General features: G+C 37.0%; 1 protein-coding gene across 6 annotated transcripts in view; it reads right to left on the reverse strand.

Moving 5' to 3' along the window:
- Positions 1 to 19693, reverse strand: part of SMCHD1 (structural maintenance of chromosomes flexible hinge domain containing 1) — a 139820-nt gene that overhangs the window by 103134 nt on the left and 16993 nt on the right. For all 6 annotated transcript variants that reach the window (XM_027576125.2, XM_027576126.2, XM_027576127.2 and 3 more), the window contains exons 6-7: positions 2434 to 2548; positions 2194 to 2313 (exon numbers count right to left, since the gene is read on the reverse strand). In XM_027576125.2, the coding sequence (XP_027431926.1) occupies positions 2194 to 2313; positions 2434 to 2548 (235 nt within the window). The remainder of the gene's footprint in view (positions 1 to 2193; positions 2314 to 2433; positions 2549 to 19693) is intronic.

Below are 19693 nucleotides of genomic sequence, written 5' to 3' on the forward strand. Positions count from 1 at the left end.
GTTTGAAGTGTCTAGAATGATTTGTTTCCTCAGTGGAGTCCAGCCTGATTCAGTGTCTCAATCTTAAAAGTCTTGACAAGAAATACAGATTTGAGAACTGTTGGTGTTAAGTGGCATATATATTGCCCCCTAGAAAAAGCAAGACTCCTGGTGGTAAATTAAGAGCCACCAACTCTAATACACAAGACTGTGTATAAGAGTTAGAGAAACCAAAAAGTAGCCTGGAAAACACTGGTCAGAGAAAAAAAAAAAAAAAAGGACCAGGGACCTATTAGTATCCATGAGATGCTTGTTGGCACAAATTAAGCACAAATCACAGGAAAAAATGGCAGAAATGATGACCCAAGAGATAACAGTTCTATCCAAGTTTTACCATACCTATACAGTCTTGAAAAACATTTAAATTCTCAATTCCTATTTTTCACCTGTTTTGACATGGCAAATATTTCCACAAATATACCATATAGGGCTTTGGGATGGTAACATAAGATGGAATACTATTATGTAAATATAATAAGATGCGTAAATTGTCTAATAAATGCGACAAATTTAAAAAGGGAAAAAGTGAGATGAGCAAAATGAAGAAATTTCCTGGACAAAAGAGAATGTTACATTATATAGAAGGAAGTGGTTTATAAATACAAAAAAAAAAATTCAGCCCATTTAATAAAGAAAAGGTATTACTTTCACCTGTCAAATTGCCAGCATTTTGCTGCTTTCCCCTCCACTCCACTTTTTAAAAATAAGGAAGTTATCAGATAGGCACTTCCATATACTGTTTTGGGGAGTGTATTTGACTTGGGTTTAACCTTCTAGAAAAGCAATTTGTAATCCACACCGTGAACATTTAAAAAGTTCAAATTCATTGTCACACTTTTAAAATTCTATAATCTGTACGAAGAAAAAACTGATTTGGACAAAATGTTATGCAAAGACATTCATGGCTATGTCTTTATTTATAATTATAATAAAATCCTTTAAGTTAAATGCTCAACAGAATAAATTACAATAAATTCAAACTGATTAAAAGTGCATGTGTACAAAAATATTTTATAAAATGGAGAAATACCCAAAATGTTAAAAAAAAAAATGTGGGCTCAAAAGTGTAAATATATATACATATTTTTTTGGTTGTAAATATATTTTTAAAAAGTAAGTATATGAAGGAGATTAAGACTACACTTTCCCCCCCAACTCAAGATGCCAATAAGGTTTTATTTTAACTTCAGTGTTACAGTGTTACATTAGTTTCAGGTAAGTGTACACTTACCTAGATGAGCAACTGGTACTATACCGAAGTGTTGAATCACTATATTGTACACCTGAAACTAATATATAACACTGTATGTTAACACTGGAATTAAAACAAAAAACAAAACCCTGAAAGCATATAATAAAAAAGTTAGACTAGAAATTAACTAGAAATTTCTTCCCAGAATTTGAGACAATTTTTATTTAAGTTTCCTATACATTTTTTACAACTTACTTTAGAATCAGAAAAGAATTTAAGAAGCTCAAAATCACTTTAAAATAAAGATTTTAGGGGCACCTGGCTGGCTCAGTGGGTACAGCACATGACAATCTCAGTGTTGTGAGTTCAAGCCCTACATTGGGCATGGAGCCTACTTAAAAATAATTTTTAAAAAAACATTTAAAAACATTCTAAAATGTTTCAAGTGGAGAAAAGTTGAATAATACAATAAATACTATATACTCACCACCACGACGCAAATTTGCTAACATTCTGCTCACTAAAATTAGAATCTGAATGTAAATTTGTAACAGAAATAAATCACTCATTTATTTCTCTGGAGCTCTGATTTCCTAAAAGCTTATTATCCTATAACTGTTTTCTACTCTAACTTGAAACTGTTAGACCAAAAAAGGTTTAAAAATTCAATCTCAGTGTAAGGAAAAAAGTTTACAATCTTATGAGCAATTTCCAGGAAGCTAGCTTTATGAGACAAGTTGTTGCCTGAAGACTTCCAGCCTGAAAAAGCATGTAAATAGTCATTTTTTGCTATTCGTATGACAAAAGGAAAAAGATGAAAATTAACACAATTTGAAAATGCCATACCTTCAACTTTTAAAGCAATAGTGTAAGTATCTTGGATAGAAATTGAAAAAAAATTTGTCTCTATCATATGTCCAACAGTAACAACTTTATAATTAATGAGTTAAAATGTATCATACCTTTCTGTTTCTAATATATCCACTATATATTGCCTCTTTATTTTTCTCCTTCTTCTCAAAATCTTCTTTAGAAAGCACAAGTTCATGAACATCTTGGGAATCTGCAGGTTTACTTATCATCTGTTAAATATTAAAAAGAGTACTTTAAAAATTCCTAGAAGTTAAACTGGTTAACACATTTAGAATCAACCTCAAAATATTTTTAATCAACTTTCATTTATAAGAAACCTTTTTACTTACTCTGGCTGATTGTCCAACAAAGAAAACAGCCTGCTTGCCCCCAACACCAAAATAGGAAATATCACTATTTAAACTGCGTGGCACTGGTACTGGACGAACATATCCTGAATGATCACTAAAATAAAACATTAATGCAGTGATTTTAAACAGGCTACTTAAGTACCAAGGGAAATTGCTATAGAACTTTTATTAAGTGTTAATAAAATGATCCCAAGCTAGACAACACCCCTAATTCAAGGTAAAGGAATCAGGGCCCAAAGTCAAGATATCATCTAATCCAGCAGTTCTCAAAATATATTCCCCAGACCAGCTGTTATCAGCATCACCAAAAAACTCAAGAAACACACATTCTTGGGTCCACCCTACTAAATCTTAAACTCTCTCAGCAAACTAAGACTAAATAAATGCCTGTATCCTTATCTATCCTACTACCCCCCTGCATCTGTCCCTTCAAAATTCTTTACTGCTTCAAAACTTATAAAACATTGCTCACTATGACTTACACAATAAAAACATTCTCTGAAGAATACAGGAATTATAGCAAAGACATTCTTACTTCCATGTATCATGACAAAAGAACCTCTTATGGAACCATTAACAACACTCTGGAGAGTAGGCATCCCTAGTCTCTCAAAACACAGGCTAGATGTCCAGGGACACCATTTCCCAATAGCAGATATAAACAGAATTGGGGATGAGGCCAGAGCCCCTATTACACTAAATAGAAAAGGTAAACACTAGATGTGGCATAACTGGAAAGAATTAGAAAACACACAGATACATTCAATGAACTTTCCCATAAGAAATAAAGAAAAGGAACGGAAAATATCAAAGTGGGTATAAAAGACATGAGGGACTAAAAGAAAACATCTCACACAAGTGTGGTACTGGAAAGAAGAGAGGAGAAAATGGAAAAAGCTACAAATATTGGTTGACAGAGCTGGGGAGTGCAAGAAATAGGGAGAGGTTGTAAAAGAACGCAAACGCAGCTATAAGATGAGTAAGGTCTGAAGATCTAGTCACTAACACTCTACTGTATAACTAAAATCTGCTAAGAGAATAAAACTTAAAAATGCTCTCACCAAAAACAAACAAACAACAAAAAAGGTAAATATGTAAGGTAATGAATGTGTCAATTAACTAGAGGAAGGAATCCTGTTTAAAATCAGAATACAGTTCCATATTTAATATATTTCAATGTAAAATGTACAAGAACAAAAGATCAAGACAGTAAATGGCATGGATATTATTGCTGTGATGTACTAATATTGTATGTGAAGTAAATAATATTACTTGGGATAGACTATGACAAAGTTATGTATTTTGAATCCTAAAATTATCAGTAGAACAAGAGTAACAACTAATAAGCCAACAAAGGAAAGAAACAGAATTACACACACACAAAATACTCAATTTGAAATAAGAGAAAAAAAAAAACCAGGAACAAGCATAGCAATAATTGCAGTGAATATAACTGGTCTAAATACCCCAATTAAAAGGTAGAGATTGTGAAATTTTAAGACATAACTATATGCTGCCTAATATAAAGTGACAATAGGTTAAAAAGTTGGAAAAAGCATCTTAACACTAATGTAAAGAAAGCTGGAGTAGCTATATTAACATCAAAGTAGATAAAAGATTGTCACCAGGATATGAAGAACAATAAAATAAATACATGGGTAAATTAAATAGACCACACTTCTCTTGAGTTTTTAAAATTAGACTGCTGAAATCAAAATAACACTATTTGATATGGTTCTCAATGTATGTAGAGGTAATACTTAAGAAAACTAAATTATAGGGCACCTGGGTGGCTCAGTCGGTTAAGCATCTGCCTTTGGCTCAGGTCATGATCCCAGGGTCCTGGGATCAAGCCCCATATCAAGTTTCTTGCTCAGCCAGGAGTCTGCTTCTCCCTCTCCCTCTGCCCTGTCCGCCCACTCTCCCCGCTCCAACCTCCCTCATGCTAATAAATGAATAAAATCTTAAAAAAAAAAAAGAAAAAACTAAATTATAAAGGGGAGAGAGTTAAGGAACTGAAATAATTTGGTAATATTTCACTTTCAATTCACTTTACATGGTAAAATATCTTCACTAGTAGAATGTAATGTTTTGTCCATATACAAATTCCTTAGAGTGATCGCTAAAAAAACAAAAAAACAAAAAATATACTCAAAATCACCTTATAAAGAAAATAGTAGAATATGGAAGAGTAAAATATGTTCAAGTAATCCATACAAAGGTTAGAAAAGAAAAATGAAAAAGGGAATAGAAGTTATAACATGACACACTTAAGTCCCAATATATCAATAATTACACTAAATGTAATGCAAATACACTAAGTAAAATTGGGAGAGTGACCCATAAAAAAAGTGACTCAACTATATATTGTTTACAAGAAACTCATTTCAAATATAATGATACAAGTAGGTTAAAAGAAAATGGATGAGGGGTGCCTGGATGGCTCAGTTGTTGAGCTTCTGCCTTCAGCTTGGGTCGTGATCCCAGGGTCCTGTGATCGAGCCCTGCATGCGGCTCCCTGCTCCACAGGAAGCCGGCATCTCCCTCCCCCACTCCCCCTGCTTGTGTTCCCTCTCCTGCTGTCTGTCAAATAAATAAAATCTTAAAAAAAAAAAAATGGATGAGAAAAGACATACCAGGCAAACATGAATGAAAAGAATAGCTGACAAATATCACAAAAAATACACTTCAGAGCAAGAAAATTACCAGGGACAGAAGAGTATTATTCCGTAACGATAAAAGGATGCACTTATGAAGAATGCATAAAAATTCTCTGTATACACAAAATAACACAAGTTCAAATTATAAAAAACAAAAATTCAGAGAACTGAAAAAAGAAATAAACCTGCAAATAAGTGGGGAACTTCAATATCCCTATCTTAGTCACCATCACACCGAAAACCAGCAAGGATATAAAAGAACTAAATAATATCATCAACCAATGGAATCAAACTGACATTTACAGAACACTCCTCCCAACAACAGAATACAGATTCTTTTCAAGAACACATAGAAAACTCCCCAAAACAGATCTTATTCTGGAGCACAAAACAAATCTTGACAAATTTAAAAGAGTACATACAGAGTATGTTCTCTGACAATAAAATCAAACTAGACATCAACATAAAGAGGAAAATATGTTAAGAACACTTAGAAACTGAATAACACATTCCTAAAACAATCTATGGATCAAAGAACAAATTGCAAAATAAATAAAAAATACACCAAACTGTAGAAATATGAATATACAGCATTATCAAAACTTGGGATGTAGTAAAAGCAGTTCTTAAAAGAGTATTTATAGGGGCACCTGGGGGGCTCAGTTGGTTAAATGTCTAATTCTTGATTTGGGCTTCAGTCATATCTAAGGGTTGTGAAATCGAGCCCTGCGTCAGGCTCCACAAATGGGGCATGGAGCTTGCTTAAGATTCTCTCTCTTTCCCTCCCTCTCCCTCTGCTCCACCCCTACCTCCCTCTCCAAAAAAATAAGAAAGAAAAAGAAAATTTATAGCACAAAATATTCATCTTATATTACTGATCTGAGACTTGTCTAAGATTCTACACCTCAAGGTGCTACCAAAAAAAAAAAAAAAGGCAAAATAAACCTAAAGCAAGGACATAAAGAGCAGAAATCAAAGAATTTGAAACCAGAAAAAAATTATCAAAGCAAACATTGTTTCTTCGAAAACATTACCAACAACTATATGCCAATAAACTTGAAAATTTAATGAAATGGACTAAACACTCCAAGTATAATTTACCAAAACTAAGTCAATAAGTAATAGCCTATTCTTATAACTCTATTAACAAAATCAAAGTAATAGTTAAAAATTCCTTCTGCAGGGGCACCTGGGTGGCTCAGTCGTTAAGGGTCTCCCTTTGGCTCAGGTCATGATCCCAGGGTACTGGGATCGAGCCCCGCATCAGGCTCTCTGCTCTGCAGGAAGCCTGCTTCTCCCTCTCCCACTCCCCCTGCCTGTGTTCCTTCTCTCGCTATGTCTCTCTCTCTCAAATAAATAAGTATCTTAAAAAAAAAAAAATTCCTTCGGCAAGAAGCTTAACAGACCCAAATGGCTTCCAAAGTGAGTTTTAAAACTCAAACTTAAAAAAAAAACAAAAAACATAAAACCCAAACTTTCATAAGTGATGGATGTATGAATAAACAAATATAATCTCTCTACAAAACAATTTGCTGGGGCACCTGGGTGGCTCAGTCAGTTAAGCATCTGACTTAGGCTCAGGTCATGATTCTGAAGTCCCAGGATCAAGCCCCACATTGGGCTCCCTGCTCAGCGGGGAGTCTGCTTCTCCCTCTCCCTCTGTTCCTACCCCACCCCATCTTGTGCACTCTCTCTTGCTCACCCACTCTCTCTCTCTCAAATAAATGAATAAAATTTAAAATAACAACAATAGGAGCGCCTGGGTGGCTCAGATGGTTAAGCGTCTGCCTTCGTCTCAGGTCATGATCCCAGGGTCCTGGGATCGAGCCCCGCATCTGGCTCCCTGCTCAGCGGGGAGCCTGCTTCTCCCCCTCCCTCTGCTTCTCCCCCTCCCTCTGCTTCTCCCCCTGTTCATGTTCTCTATTGCTGTGTCTCAAATGAATAAAAAAAATTTTTAAAAACAACAATTTGCCATTACCTTGTATATTAGAACTTTGATCTTTACAACCCACAAGTTCCCTTCTAGGTACCTAAGAACTTATGTAGATTTGGACTAGCAAACATACATAACACCATATAACAGCATACACACACATGCACACACAATTATACAACTTGTAAGACAGTACTACTCAGAATGCTAAATGTGGTAGGGGAAGCCAAATGCCCACTGAATGGAGAATGGATATAGTATGATTTCTTTTAAATATACACAAAAGAATATTTTACGCTTATGAAAAAAAAAACTACAGACCCACACAAAGTTGAAATCTTAGTAACCTAATATTAAGTGAAAATACAAGTCCCTTGTAGAACGACAAATAGTATGATTATCTTTTGCAGCATCAAAAAATAAGCAAAATTAGATTTTTTAAAAATAGGGAAGTAGGGAAGCCTGGGTGGTTCAGTCAGTTGAGTGTCTGCTTTTGGTTCAGGTCATTAATCCCACAGTACTGGGATAGAGTCCAGCATCAGGATTCTTGCTCAGCGAAGAGCCTGCTTCTCCCTCTGCCACTCCCCCTGCTTGTGTGTTCTCTGACAAATAAATAAAATCTTTAAAAAAAAAAAAAAAGGAAATAAAAACAATTCAAGATAGTGATTAGCTTTGATGGGGGGAAAAAACAAAAAGGGAGGAGCACACAGATGTAGGTTACAGAAAATATGCTACTTACTGGTTTGGGTGGTAACTTCTGGTTACTCAGCTTACTAAATTTTTCAATAAATACACCTTAAAAAACACAATGCCTGAATTGATGAACTGTTATAAACCAAAAATTGTAATTAATCAAATTCTATGAACCTAATGTCTATTAAGAAAAATAAGAAGTAAATGGGTTCAGGGCACCTGGGTGGAGCACACAACTCTTATTCTTGAGGTTGTGTGTTCAAGCTCCAAATTGGGTGTAGAGATAACTTAAAAATAAATTAAAAAAAAAAAGTAAATGGGTTCTAAGATACTATGCAATACTTCTAGGAAATAGGCTCAAAATACCCAACCCCAAATACTATCTTAAAACATCTATGGGAAGTATACGAAAGTTTGGAGAGAGAGGAGCTCAGAGATAAAACAACACACACATACTTAAATTGATTCAAAACTAAGAAATTCTGTTCAATGATAAGGAATGGAGAAAGTCACCAGTAAGTAAGTCTCCCTTTCAAACCAAACCATCCATACAAACCTAACCTAGGCAAAAACCCTATCATGGCAAATAAGGCTGAGAATACAAATTTCCAGTAGGTTTCAGACTTCTGTAATTAAGTCCAGAAAATTTCCTGTACTCACACTCAAGGGTTTATAAATACCCCTTCATGAAGGTAAGGAAAAGAGGAAGATAATCTAAGACCTCAAGATAAATCTTGCATTGTAGAAGCAATCCTCTTGGAGAATTTAGAAAGTCACCTGCCTCAGGAATAAATTCACATCACAGTCCAAAAGAATTTCAAAAAACATCACAATCATACACTTGATACAATGTAAAATGACACTGTATCTTTTTGAAATGAGTATTCCATTAGAAGAGAGAAACAAAATCTGAAAAGAAACAAATCACAAAAGGTGTTGAAAGTAAGAAAAAGGAACAGGAGGTGTAATCAAATTAGTAAAAGAAACTGAAAACAATGTAAGTGGTTGCCAGGAAACAGGGTAGAGTGACTACATATGTATATTTATATCTGTCTCAAATCTACCAAAGGGAATAACCTCACAATAAAAGCTTTACCTCCAACAAACTGACAAATGGCCACAGATCCCTATTAGAGCTTCTGGAATAAATCTGTGTGACACAACAAAAATAACCAAATTAAAGTAGGAAGTCTAAATCTTACATACTCATTCTCTGAATTCAAATAACACAAATATCAAGGTAAACGAAAGCTCATCTTAATTTGCAGAAATATACTGAAGACACAGGAGCTTTTTCTTTAGGAAAATTTGGAGAAAATCCTGTTGAGGGTCCAATTCTACAACCTAAAAAATGGCACGGGAAGTGGGCCATGTGGCATGGTACTTTTACTTTCAAAAAAATTGGCTCCCTAAGTTGAGAAACTTTTAATCGCTAAGCAAGTTGAAAGTGCAGAAAGTAGCACTAATCCAACACACATGTGAATTATAACCACCCAGCAGACCCATCATACTTCTTCTACAAAATAATTAAATGAATACACAGTATTACAATTATGTTCTAGGCATCTAATTTAACTTCTAAGGCAATGATTATAACAGAGCCTAAGTGATGATGAGCACATTTTCTAGATTCATGTAATGTTCTACATGTTAAGAGAGGGTATGGATTACACAGATGAATGTGTATGTCAAAAATCAGTTAAGAGAGTGAGCACTTCCATAACGGTAGAGTAAGGACTTATGAACACCCGTTCACTGATAAAACCAATGACACCATCTGAAAACATTGTCAAAATCAACATTTTCAGAATTCTAAGTGTTAACCAAAGGCTTGGAACAATCCAAGGAGTATTTATTCAAGATACCAGCTGAATCTCAGTAAGAACAGTGAGCTCTGTGATGTTTTAATATGCCCTATCCCATTTTCTTCTCACCAGCTCCACAGAAGCCTTAAAAACTGACAGCCCTGCAATCATGGTGAAAACCAGCCACCCAGGCAGGAGTCACTGGAGTGAATCTGGAGTTCCCTCAAAGCCCCTTCCCCATACAACTGTCATTATTAGATTTCTCTGACCAATCCCGAGGAACCTCCACTTGCAGGCTTTGTCTTTACTTGACCTAACTCAGAACTTGCTCCCTGTGAACCACTTTTTCTGGTGGGTCATTTGTCAAAAACAATCAGTGGCAATTGTTTATGATCACAGCTGACTAAGGCAATGAAAACAATCAAGAGAAAATAAGAATCTGTCCAAAAACTTACTAGGAAAACCTGGAGAATGAGTCGTCCATAGTGGTTTTTAAAAGCTCCAGCATTGGCTTAAGGGGAGGAAAGATGGCAGATGAGCAGGAGACCTCGTTTCATTTGGTCCCTTGAATTTAGCTAGATAACTATCAAATCATTCTGAACACCTATGACTTCAACCTCAGATATAAGAAAAGAATTGCTGGAACTCTACAAATAGAAAAGCAACCACTTTTTGCAAGGTAGTTAGTACAGAGAAGTGAATCTGAGGGGATACAGCTAAAGATAAATGGAAGGGGGAGGGAGCCTCCATAAGCCAGCTACCAGAAAATGATTTGCCCCAGAGCACAAAATTGGAACCTTTAGAAATCTGCTCCAGTGAGAGACATCCCTGCCTGAAAGGTGCTCAGGTCGTGAAGTGGGGCAAAATTCTAGGTGGGACAGTGTGGTCTCAGAATCCCCAGGGTCACAGAAAGAATGGGGGTGCCTGAGCCAGCAGTTTCCCAGCACTGGAGGAGGGAAACTGGTTTCATTCAGTAAGGCTGGAAGGGGGCTTTCAGCTTGGTTTGCCATAAACCGTGCACTGCGGCATGACCCAGCAATAGCTCTCCGTGCGGAGGCCCTGCAGAGGGCAGAACCACGGCGACCCTCCTCCTTTCCCTGGGGAGGATTGATGAGGGTAGGCACTGCAGGAGTGTGCAGACTTGGGCACACACGAAAGGGAAGACCGCTTATCCCTGAGGGTTTACTGAAAAGGGGGGACCAGAATCCTTCAGCTCTGGAGCTGGAGGTAGAGCAAGGCCATTTTTATTTTCATCCTCTCAAGAAGCGCAGAAAGCCCTCAGGAAACAAAAACCACATAGAGCAACCAGAAGCAGCTTACACTGAGCCCAGCCCCATGGCAAGGGGCAGTACAACTCCACCCAAAGACACCTGAGAATCAGCCAACAGGCCCCTCCCCCAGAACTGGAACAACAGGTGAACACCAAGTTTACGAAGCATACAGGCCTGCAAAACTCCAGCGCTAGGGGATAATAGTATATAAATTTGACGTTTTTTTCCTCATGATTCATTTATCTTTCAGTATAAAATTATTTTTTCCTATTCAACTAGTTTCTCATTTTATCAACTATTTTTAAGTCTTTTTTTAACTTTCATTTTTCATATTTACATTTTATAGATATATTCTTCATTTTTTGGCTTCCTTTCACTGTATTCAATTTTATTTTTGTATACATATAAGTTTTTCTTTCTTTACAATTTTGGGATTTAGTGTCTTCTAACAAACAGACCAAATACACCCAGGACCAAGTGGATCACCCTGTTTTGTCCACCTGGGAGATTATATTCTCTTTTCCCCACCCCCTTTTCTTTCTTTTCCTTTTCTTTTTGGTTTCTGACCTCTTCGGATTTGTCTTGTATGTATTTTGCTTGGGTCGTGGTTGACATTTTTGATTTTGTTCTCTTGTCCATCTATTCTTCTTTGGGCAAAATGACTAAAAAGAGGAGTTTCTATAAAGAAAGAACCAGAGGTAATACTCTCTGCCACAGATCTAATGGATATGAATATAAGTAAAATGTCACAGCTGGAATTCAGGAAAACAATTATGAAGTTACCAGCTGGGCTTGAAAAAAAGCATAAAGACACCAGAGAATCTTAGTGCAGAAATAAAATCTAATCAGGCTGAAATTAAAAATGCTTTAACTGAGATGCAGTTTGAACTGGATGCTCTAACAGCTAGGGTAAATCAGGCAGAAGAGAGAGTAAGTGACACAGAAGACAAGTTGATGGAAAGGAAGGAAGCTGAGGAAAAGAGAAAAATGACAAAAAACCATGAGGGGAGGCTTCAAGAAATCAACGATACCATAAAGCAAAACAATATTGGGGTCCCTGAGAAAGAAGAAAAGGGGGGACAGAAGGTATATTAGAGGAAATCACAGGTAGGAACTTCCCTAATCTGGGGAAGGAAACAGGCATTCAAGTCCAAAGGTAGAGAGGACCCCTCTCAAAAATCAATAAAAACAGATCAACACCCCGACATATAATAGTGAAGCTTGCAAATTTCAAAGATAAAGAGAAAATCCTGAAAGCAGCTTGGGACAAGAGGTCCTTAACCTACAAGAGTAAAAACATAAGGCTGGCAGCAGACCTATCCAGAGACCTGGAAAGCCAGAAAGGGCTGGCATGATACATTCAGGGTACTAAATGAGAAAAACATGCAGCCAAGAATACTTTATCGACCCAGGCTGTCATTCAGAATGGAAGAAGAGATAAAGAGCTTCCAGGACAAACAGAAATTAAAAGATTTTGTGACCACTAAACCAGCCCTGCAAGAAATATTAAGGGGGATCCTGTAAGTGAAGAGAGAGCCCAAAAGTAACATAGACCAGAAAGAAACAGTCTACAGAAATAGGGACTTTACAGGTAATACAATGGCACTAAATTCTTATCTTTCAATAATTACTCTGAATGTAAATGGGATAAATGCTCCAATCAAGAGAGTATCAGACTGGATAAAAAAGCAAGACCCATCCATATGCTATCTACAAGAGACTCATTTTAGACCCAAAGACACCTCCAGATTGACAGTGAGGGGATGGAGAACCATATATCATGATAATGGACATCAAAAGAAAGCTGGGTAGCAATCTTCATATCAGACAAATTAGATTTTAAACCAAAGACTGTAGTAAGGGATGAAGAGGGACACTATATCATACTTAAAGGGTCCATCCAACAAGAAGATCTAACAAATATAAATTTTTATGCTCCTAACTGGGAGCAACCAATATATAAACCAATTAATAACCAAATTAAAGAAACACATTGGGGCACCTAGGTGGCTCAATCATTAAGCATCTGCCTTCAGCTCAGGTCATGATCCCAGGGTCTTGGGATCAAGCTCCACATTGGGCTCCTCGCTCAGCAGGAAGCCTACTTCTCCCTCTCCCACTCCCTCTGCTTGTGTTCTCTCTACGCTGTCTCTCTCTCTGTGTCAAAAAAATAAATAAAATCTTTAAAAAAGAAGAAAAAGAAACACTGATAATAATACAATGATTAGTAGGGGACTCTCAACACCCTATTCACAGTAATGGACAGATCATCTAAGCAGATCAATAAGGAAACAAGGGCTCTCAATGACACACTGGACCAGATGGACTTCACAGATACATACAGAACATTGCATCCTAAAGTAATAGAATACACATTCTTTGTGAGTGCACAGGGAATAATCTCCAGAATGAATAACATACTGGGCCCCAAATCAGGTCTCAACCAATACCAAAAGACTGGGATTATTCCCTGCATATTTTCAGACCACAATGCTTTGAAACTTGAACTCAATCACAACATATAAACTACCAAAACTGACACAGGAAGAAATAGAAAATCTGAACAGACCCATAACCAGAAAGGAAATTAGAGCAGTAATCAAAAATCTCCCCCAAAACACGAAAGAGTCCAGGGCCAGATGGCTTCCCAAGGGAATTCTACCAAACATTTAAAAGAACTAATACTTATTCTTCTGAAGCTGTTTCAAAAAATGGAAATGGAAGGAAAACTTCCAAACTCATTCTATGAGGCCAGCATTACCATGATCCCAAAACCAGACAAAGGTCCCATCAAAAAGGAGGATTACAGACCAATATCCCTGATGAACATGGGTGCCAAAATTCTCAACAAGATACTAGCCAATAGGATCCAACAGTACATTAAAAGGATTATTCACCACGATCAAGGGGGATTTATTCCTGGGCTGCAAGGGTGGTTCAATATTCGCAAATCAATCAGCGTCATAGATCACATTAATAAAAGAACAGGAACCATATGATCCTCTTAATTGATCCAGAAAAACCATTTGACAAAATACAGCATCCTTTCTTGTTTAAAACTCTCCACAGTGTAGGGACAGAGGGAACATACCTCAATATCATAAAAGCCATCTACAAAAAGCCCACAATGAATTATCATTGTCAATGGGGAAAAACTGGGCCTTCGCCCTAAGGTCAGAAACACAACAGGGATGCCCACTCTCACCACTGTTGTTCAACATAGTACTAGAAGTCCTAGCCTCAGCAATCAGACAACAAAAAGAAGTAAATGGCATTCAAATTGGCAAAGAAGTCGTCAAACACTCTCTCCTCACAGATGACACACTTGATGCGGAAAAAACCCCAGAAGACTCCACCCTAAAATTGCTAGAACTCATACAGGAATTCAGCAATGTGGCAGTATATAAAATCAATGCACAGGAATCAGTTACATTTCTATATACTAACAAAGAGACAGAAGAAAGAGAAATTAAGGTATTGATCCCATTTACAACTGCACCAAAACCCATAAAATACCTAGGAATAAACCTAACTAAAGAGGTAAAGGATCTGTACTCTGAAAACTACAGAACACACAGGGGCACCTGGGTGACTCAGTCGGTTAAGTGTCTGCCTTCCACTCAGGTCATGATCTCCGGGTCCTGGGATCTAGCCCACCCATCAGGCTCCCTGCTCAGTGGGGAGCCTGCTTCTCCCTCTCCCCTCCTTGTGCTCTCTCTCTCCCCCTCTTTCTCTCTCTCGCTCTATCTCAAATAAATCTTTAAAAACAAAAATCAAAAAAATTAAAAAAAAACTACAGAACACTTATGAAAGAAACTGCAGAAGACACAAAGAAATGGAAAAACATTCCATGCTCACAGATTGGAAGAACAAATACTGTTAAGATGTCTATGCTACCCAAATCAATCTATATATTCAATACAATCCCTATCAAAATACCATTGCGCTCTGTAGCGCAATGGATAGCACATTGGACATCCAAAATACCATCAGCATTTGTCACAGAGCTGGAACAAATAATCCTAAAATTTGCATGGAATCAGAAAAGGCCCCAAAGAGCCAAAGAATGTTGAAAAAGAAAACCAAAGCTGGTGGCATCACAATGCCACTTCAAGCTCTATTACAAAGCTGTAATCATCAAGACAGTATGGGACTGGCAAAAAACCAGACACATAGATCAATGGAATAGAATAGAGAACCCAGAAATGGACCCTCAACTCTATGGTCAACCAATCTTTGACAAAGCAGGAAAGACTATCCAATGGAAAAACAACAGTCTCTCTTCAATAAATGATGCTGGGAAAATTGGACAGCAACATGCAGAAAAATGAAACTGGACCATTTTCTTATAACATAAGATAAACTCAAAATGGATGAAAGACCTAAATGTGAGACAGGAATTAATCAAAATCCTAGAGAAGAACACAGGCAGCAAGCTCTTTGACCTAGGCCACAGCAACTTCTTGCTAGACATGTGTCCAAAGGCAAGGGAAACAAAAGCAAAAATGAACTTTTGGGACCTCATCAAGATAAAAAGCTTCTGCACAGCAAAGGAAACAGTCAACAAAACTAAAAGGCAAACTACAGAATGGGAAAAGATATTTGCAAATGACCTATCAGATAAAGGGTTAGTATCCAAGACCTAGAAAGAACTTACCTAACTCAATACCCAAAAGACAAATAATCCATTCAAGAAATGGGCAGAAGACATGAACAGACATTTCTCCAAAGGAGACACAGAAATGGCCAAGAGACACATGAAAAATGCTCCACTTCACTTGGCATCAGGGAAATACAAATAAAAACAACAATGAGAGGGATGCCTGGGTGGGTCAGCCAGTTAAGCATCTGCCTTCAGCTCAGGTCATGATCCCAGGGTCCTGTGATCAAGTCCTGCATTGGGCTCCTTGCTCAGCAGGGAGACTGCTTCTCCCTCTGCCATGCTTGTGCTCACTCGCTCTAACAAATAAATAAAATCTTAAAAAAAAAAAACAAAAACCCACAATGAGATACCACCTCACACCAGTCAGAATGGCTAACATCAGGAAACAATACATGTTGACAAGGATGCAGAGAAAGGGGAATCCTCCTACACAGTTGGTGGGAACGCAGCCACTCTGGAAAACAGTATGGAGGTTCCTCAAGAAGTTAAAAATAGAGCTACCCTACAACCCAGCAATTGCACTACTAGATATTTACCCCAAAGATACAAATGTAGTGATCCAAAGGGGCACCTGTACCCCAATGTTGACAGCAGCTATGTCCACAATAGCCAAACTGTGGAAAGAGCCGAGATGTCCACTGACAGATAAGTGAATAAAGAAAATGTGGTACATATATACAATGGAATATTACTCAGCCATTAGAAAGGATGACTACTTACCATTTACATGGAGGTGGATGGAATTGGAGGGTATTATGCTGAGCGAAATAAGTCAATCAGAGAAAGACAATTCTCATATGGTTTCACTCGTATGTGGAATGTAAGAAACAGTGCAGAGAATCATAGGGGAAGGGAAGGAAAACTGAAAGGGAAGTCATCAGAGAGGGAGAAAAACCATGAGAGACTTAACTATAGGAAACTGAGAGTTGTTGGAGTGGAGGGGGTGGGAGGGAGGGGGTAACTGAGTGATGGGCATTAAGGAGGGCACGTGATGTGATGATCACTGGCATTATATGCAACTGATAAATTACTGAACACTACATGTGAAACTAATGATGTACTATATGTTGGCTAATTGAACTTAAAAAAAATAAAAATAAAAGCTGCACATATTCATGAGAATAGAAAAGGTCACACTCATATGCAGGACTATATACATGCTCAAGAAAGCATTTGAAGGCCCTAATATCTCATTCTGGCTGACTTTGAGGTTCTGTGCAAGCAAGAAATAAAGACTAAGGCAGAGACGTAAACTTCCTGCCAGAACCTTAAAAACATACTCCAATATGCAAACAGATATGCATCCCTTGACAAAAGCTGGGAAGACTTAATGGTTCCAGACATTTAGGGAAACGTCCAATCATTACCTGACCACCAAGCTACACAGAGATTTCAGTGCAACACAAAGAATACAGATGCTACAGGAGTGCCTGGATGGCTCAGTTGGTTAAGCGTCTGCCTTCAGCTCAGGTCATGATCCCAGGGGCCCGAGATCGAGCCCCACATCGAGCTCCCAGTCTGCTTCTCCCTCTCTCTGCCCCTCCCCCACTCGTGCATGCTTTCTCTAATAAATAAAAAATCTTAAAAAAAATAAAGATGTTACAAAATTAGTTTAGAGGGGTAAGTACACAAACAACAACAAAAAACAGAAGCAACAAACAAGCCCTGGGGAGAGGGATGAATCTAATTCCCAGAGCTGCCACACTATATAAACTGTCTTATTCTCAACAACAAAAAAAACGAGCCATGACAAAAATATTAAAGTACAGCCCACACACAGGAAAAATAGCAGTAAGTATAAATTGTCTCAGAGAAAGCCCAGACACTGGACTTACTAGACAAAAATTTAAATCAGGTATTTTATAATGTGTTCAATGAACAGAAATCATGAAGTAAATAATGAAGTATGAGAACAGTGTTTCATTAAATAGAGCACAAGAGAGAGAATTAAAAAAAAAAAAAAAAGAACCAAATGAAAGTTCTGCAATTTAAAGAAACAATAACTGAAAGGAAAAATTCAGTTAAGTGGCTCATGAGTAGATCTGATTTGGCAGAAGAAACAATCAGTGAACTTAAAAAGCAGGTCAACTGAAAGTACTCAGTCTGAGGAACAAAAAGAAAAAAGAATGAAGAAAAATGAACAGAACCTCAGAGACCTATAGGACACCATCAAGCATATCAGTATATGGATAATAGGAGCCATATAAGGAGAGAAGATAAAGATTATCTGAAGAAATAATAGCCAAAAACTTCCCCAAATATGATGAAAAACATTAATCTACAAATCCAAAAAGTCCATCCACCACTAAGTAGAATGAACTCAAAAAGATCCAAACCTAGACACATCAGTATCAAACTGTTAAAAGCCAGACAAAAAGAATCTTGAAGGCAGACAGAAAGAAGAGATTAGTCACACACAAGCGATACTCAGAAAGATTAACAGCTGATTCTTCCTCAGAAACCATGGAACCAGAGGCAGTAGGCTAACCTATTCAAAGTGTTAAAAAAGAAAAAAACCTATCAACCTTAAAAAATGAAGGAGATAAGGTTAAGACATTCCCAGATAAACAAAAACTGAAGGAATCTGTTGTTAGTAGATCTGCCCAAAATAGTTACTAAAGACCGTCATTTTACAATTCTTCTGATTTAAAACTGCATAAAGCAGTAATTATAAAACTATGTTGATGCAGTTACAATGTATAAAGATGTTATTTATATAAAAATAATAAAATGAAGGAGTGGGGGGGGGGAATGAAACCATACAGGGGCAAAGTTTTTGTATATTACTTAAACTGGCATTAATCCAAACTGGATGGTAAGAGGTTAATTTTTAATCCCTAGAAAAACAACTAAAAATTAGGCTAACAACTATTTAAAGTATATTAGTGATCAGTGGGGAAGAGGGTGAGGGGACACAGAAGTAACTACAGTGGGTAAAGGTTTCTATTGGAGTGATGAAAATGTTCTGCAATCAGTGGTGATGGCTGCACAACCTTATGACTATATTCAAAGCTACTGACCTGTACATTTTATATGGTGAATTTTATGGTATATGAATGTCCATAAAAAAATAAATTCAAAGAAGATTAGCTTATGACAGATGTGAGCATTTCACTGTAGGTAAATTTTACCTCAAAACAACAACAACAAAGATAATGGTATCAATGCTTTAAGCATTAGGAGAAAGTTTACAGATACCTGTACTTTCTTTTGAATTAAAAAAAAAACAAAAACCTGAACTGAAGATTAGTAGAATAGATATTTGGGAAAGCAACGGTCAATGGTAGAAAGCAGGTATGAGTATCTGGGTTTTCATTGTAGAACTTCAACTTTCCTATAAGTTCAAAATGTTCATAAAATGTTGAGGAAAAGAATAGTGTTGAGGAAACACTCAGATCCAGGTTGTGAACCTTTCTGCAACTAGCGTGATCTCCACAAAAAAACAGTATCATTAAAGACACAAATGCGACAAATTATTGTAGACTAAAGGAATCCAGAGAGACATGACAAATGGGGAAAAACCTGAATGCAGACATTATATATTTTGAATCAATGATAAATTTCTTGGGTGTGACAGTAGTATTATGGTTATGAGAATGTCCTTGTGAAGGAGATACATGCTACAGTATTTGGTAGTGAAATGTCATGAAGAATTTAACTAACTTTCAAATGATTAGGAAGAGAATGTGTACATGCATACAGATAGAAGATAACAAATGTGACAAAATGTTAACAAATAAATCTAGGTGAAGGATGCATGCTTGCTAATATATTGCTCTTTCAACTTGTTTGCTTTAACTTTTTCAAAATAAAAAGGGTAGGAGAAAGGGTAGTAGCAAGGTGAGAGTTATAAAGAATACTGGCAAGTCAAAACTCTCACTTCATCTCCTCTATTCTCCCCTTCATATACCACACTTGTCTCCTTCCACTGTCCCAAAGAAAACAAGCTGATCATAATTTCAGTGTCTGTCTTTGCTGGTGTTCCTTCTACTTGGGAGTACTCTTACCCCAGATCTTCGATTGGCTGTTTTCTTCTAAACATTCAAGCCTCAACTTAAATGCAATCTCAGAGGCCCTCATCTACCTTAAGAGCTGCCCATCAGGCTCTAACATATTACCTGATATTTTCTTAACAGCAATAATCTATAACTGGAACACTTACAAATTTTTTTGTGTTTACTTGTTTTTCTCTCTACAACATAAGAGATGGGCCA

The sequence above is a fragment of the Zalophus californianus genome, chromosome 14 (genome assembly GCF_009762305.2).
Source record: "Zalophus californianus isolate mZalCal1 chromosome 14, mZalCal1.pri.v2, whole genome shotgun sequence".
Classification (NCBI taxonomy): Eukaryota; Metazoa; Chordata; class Mammalia; order Carnivora; family Otariidae; genus Zalophus; species Zalophus californianus.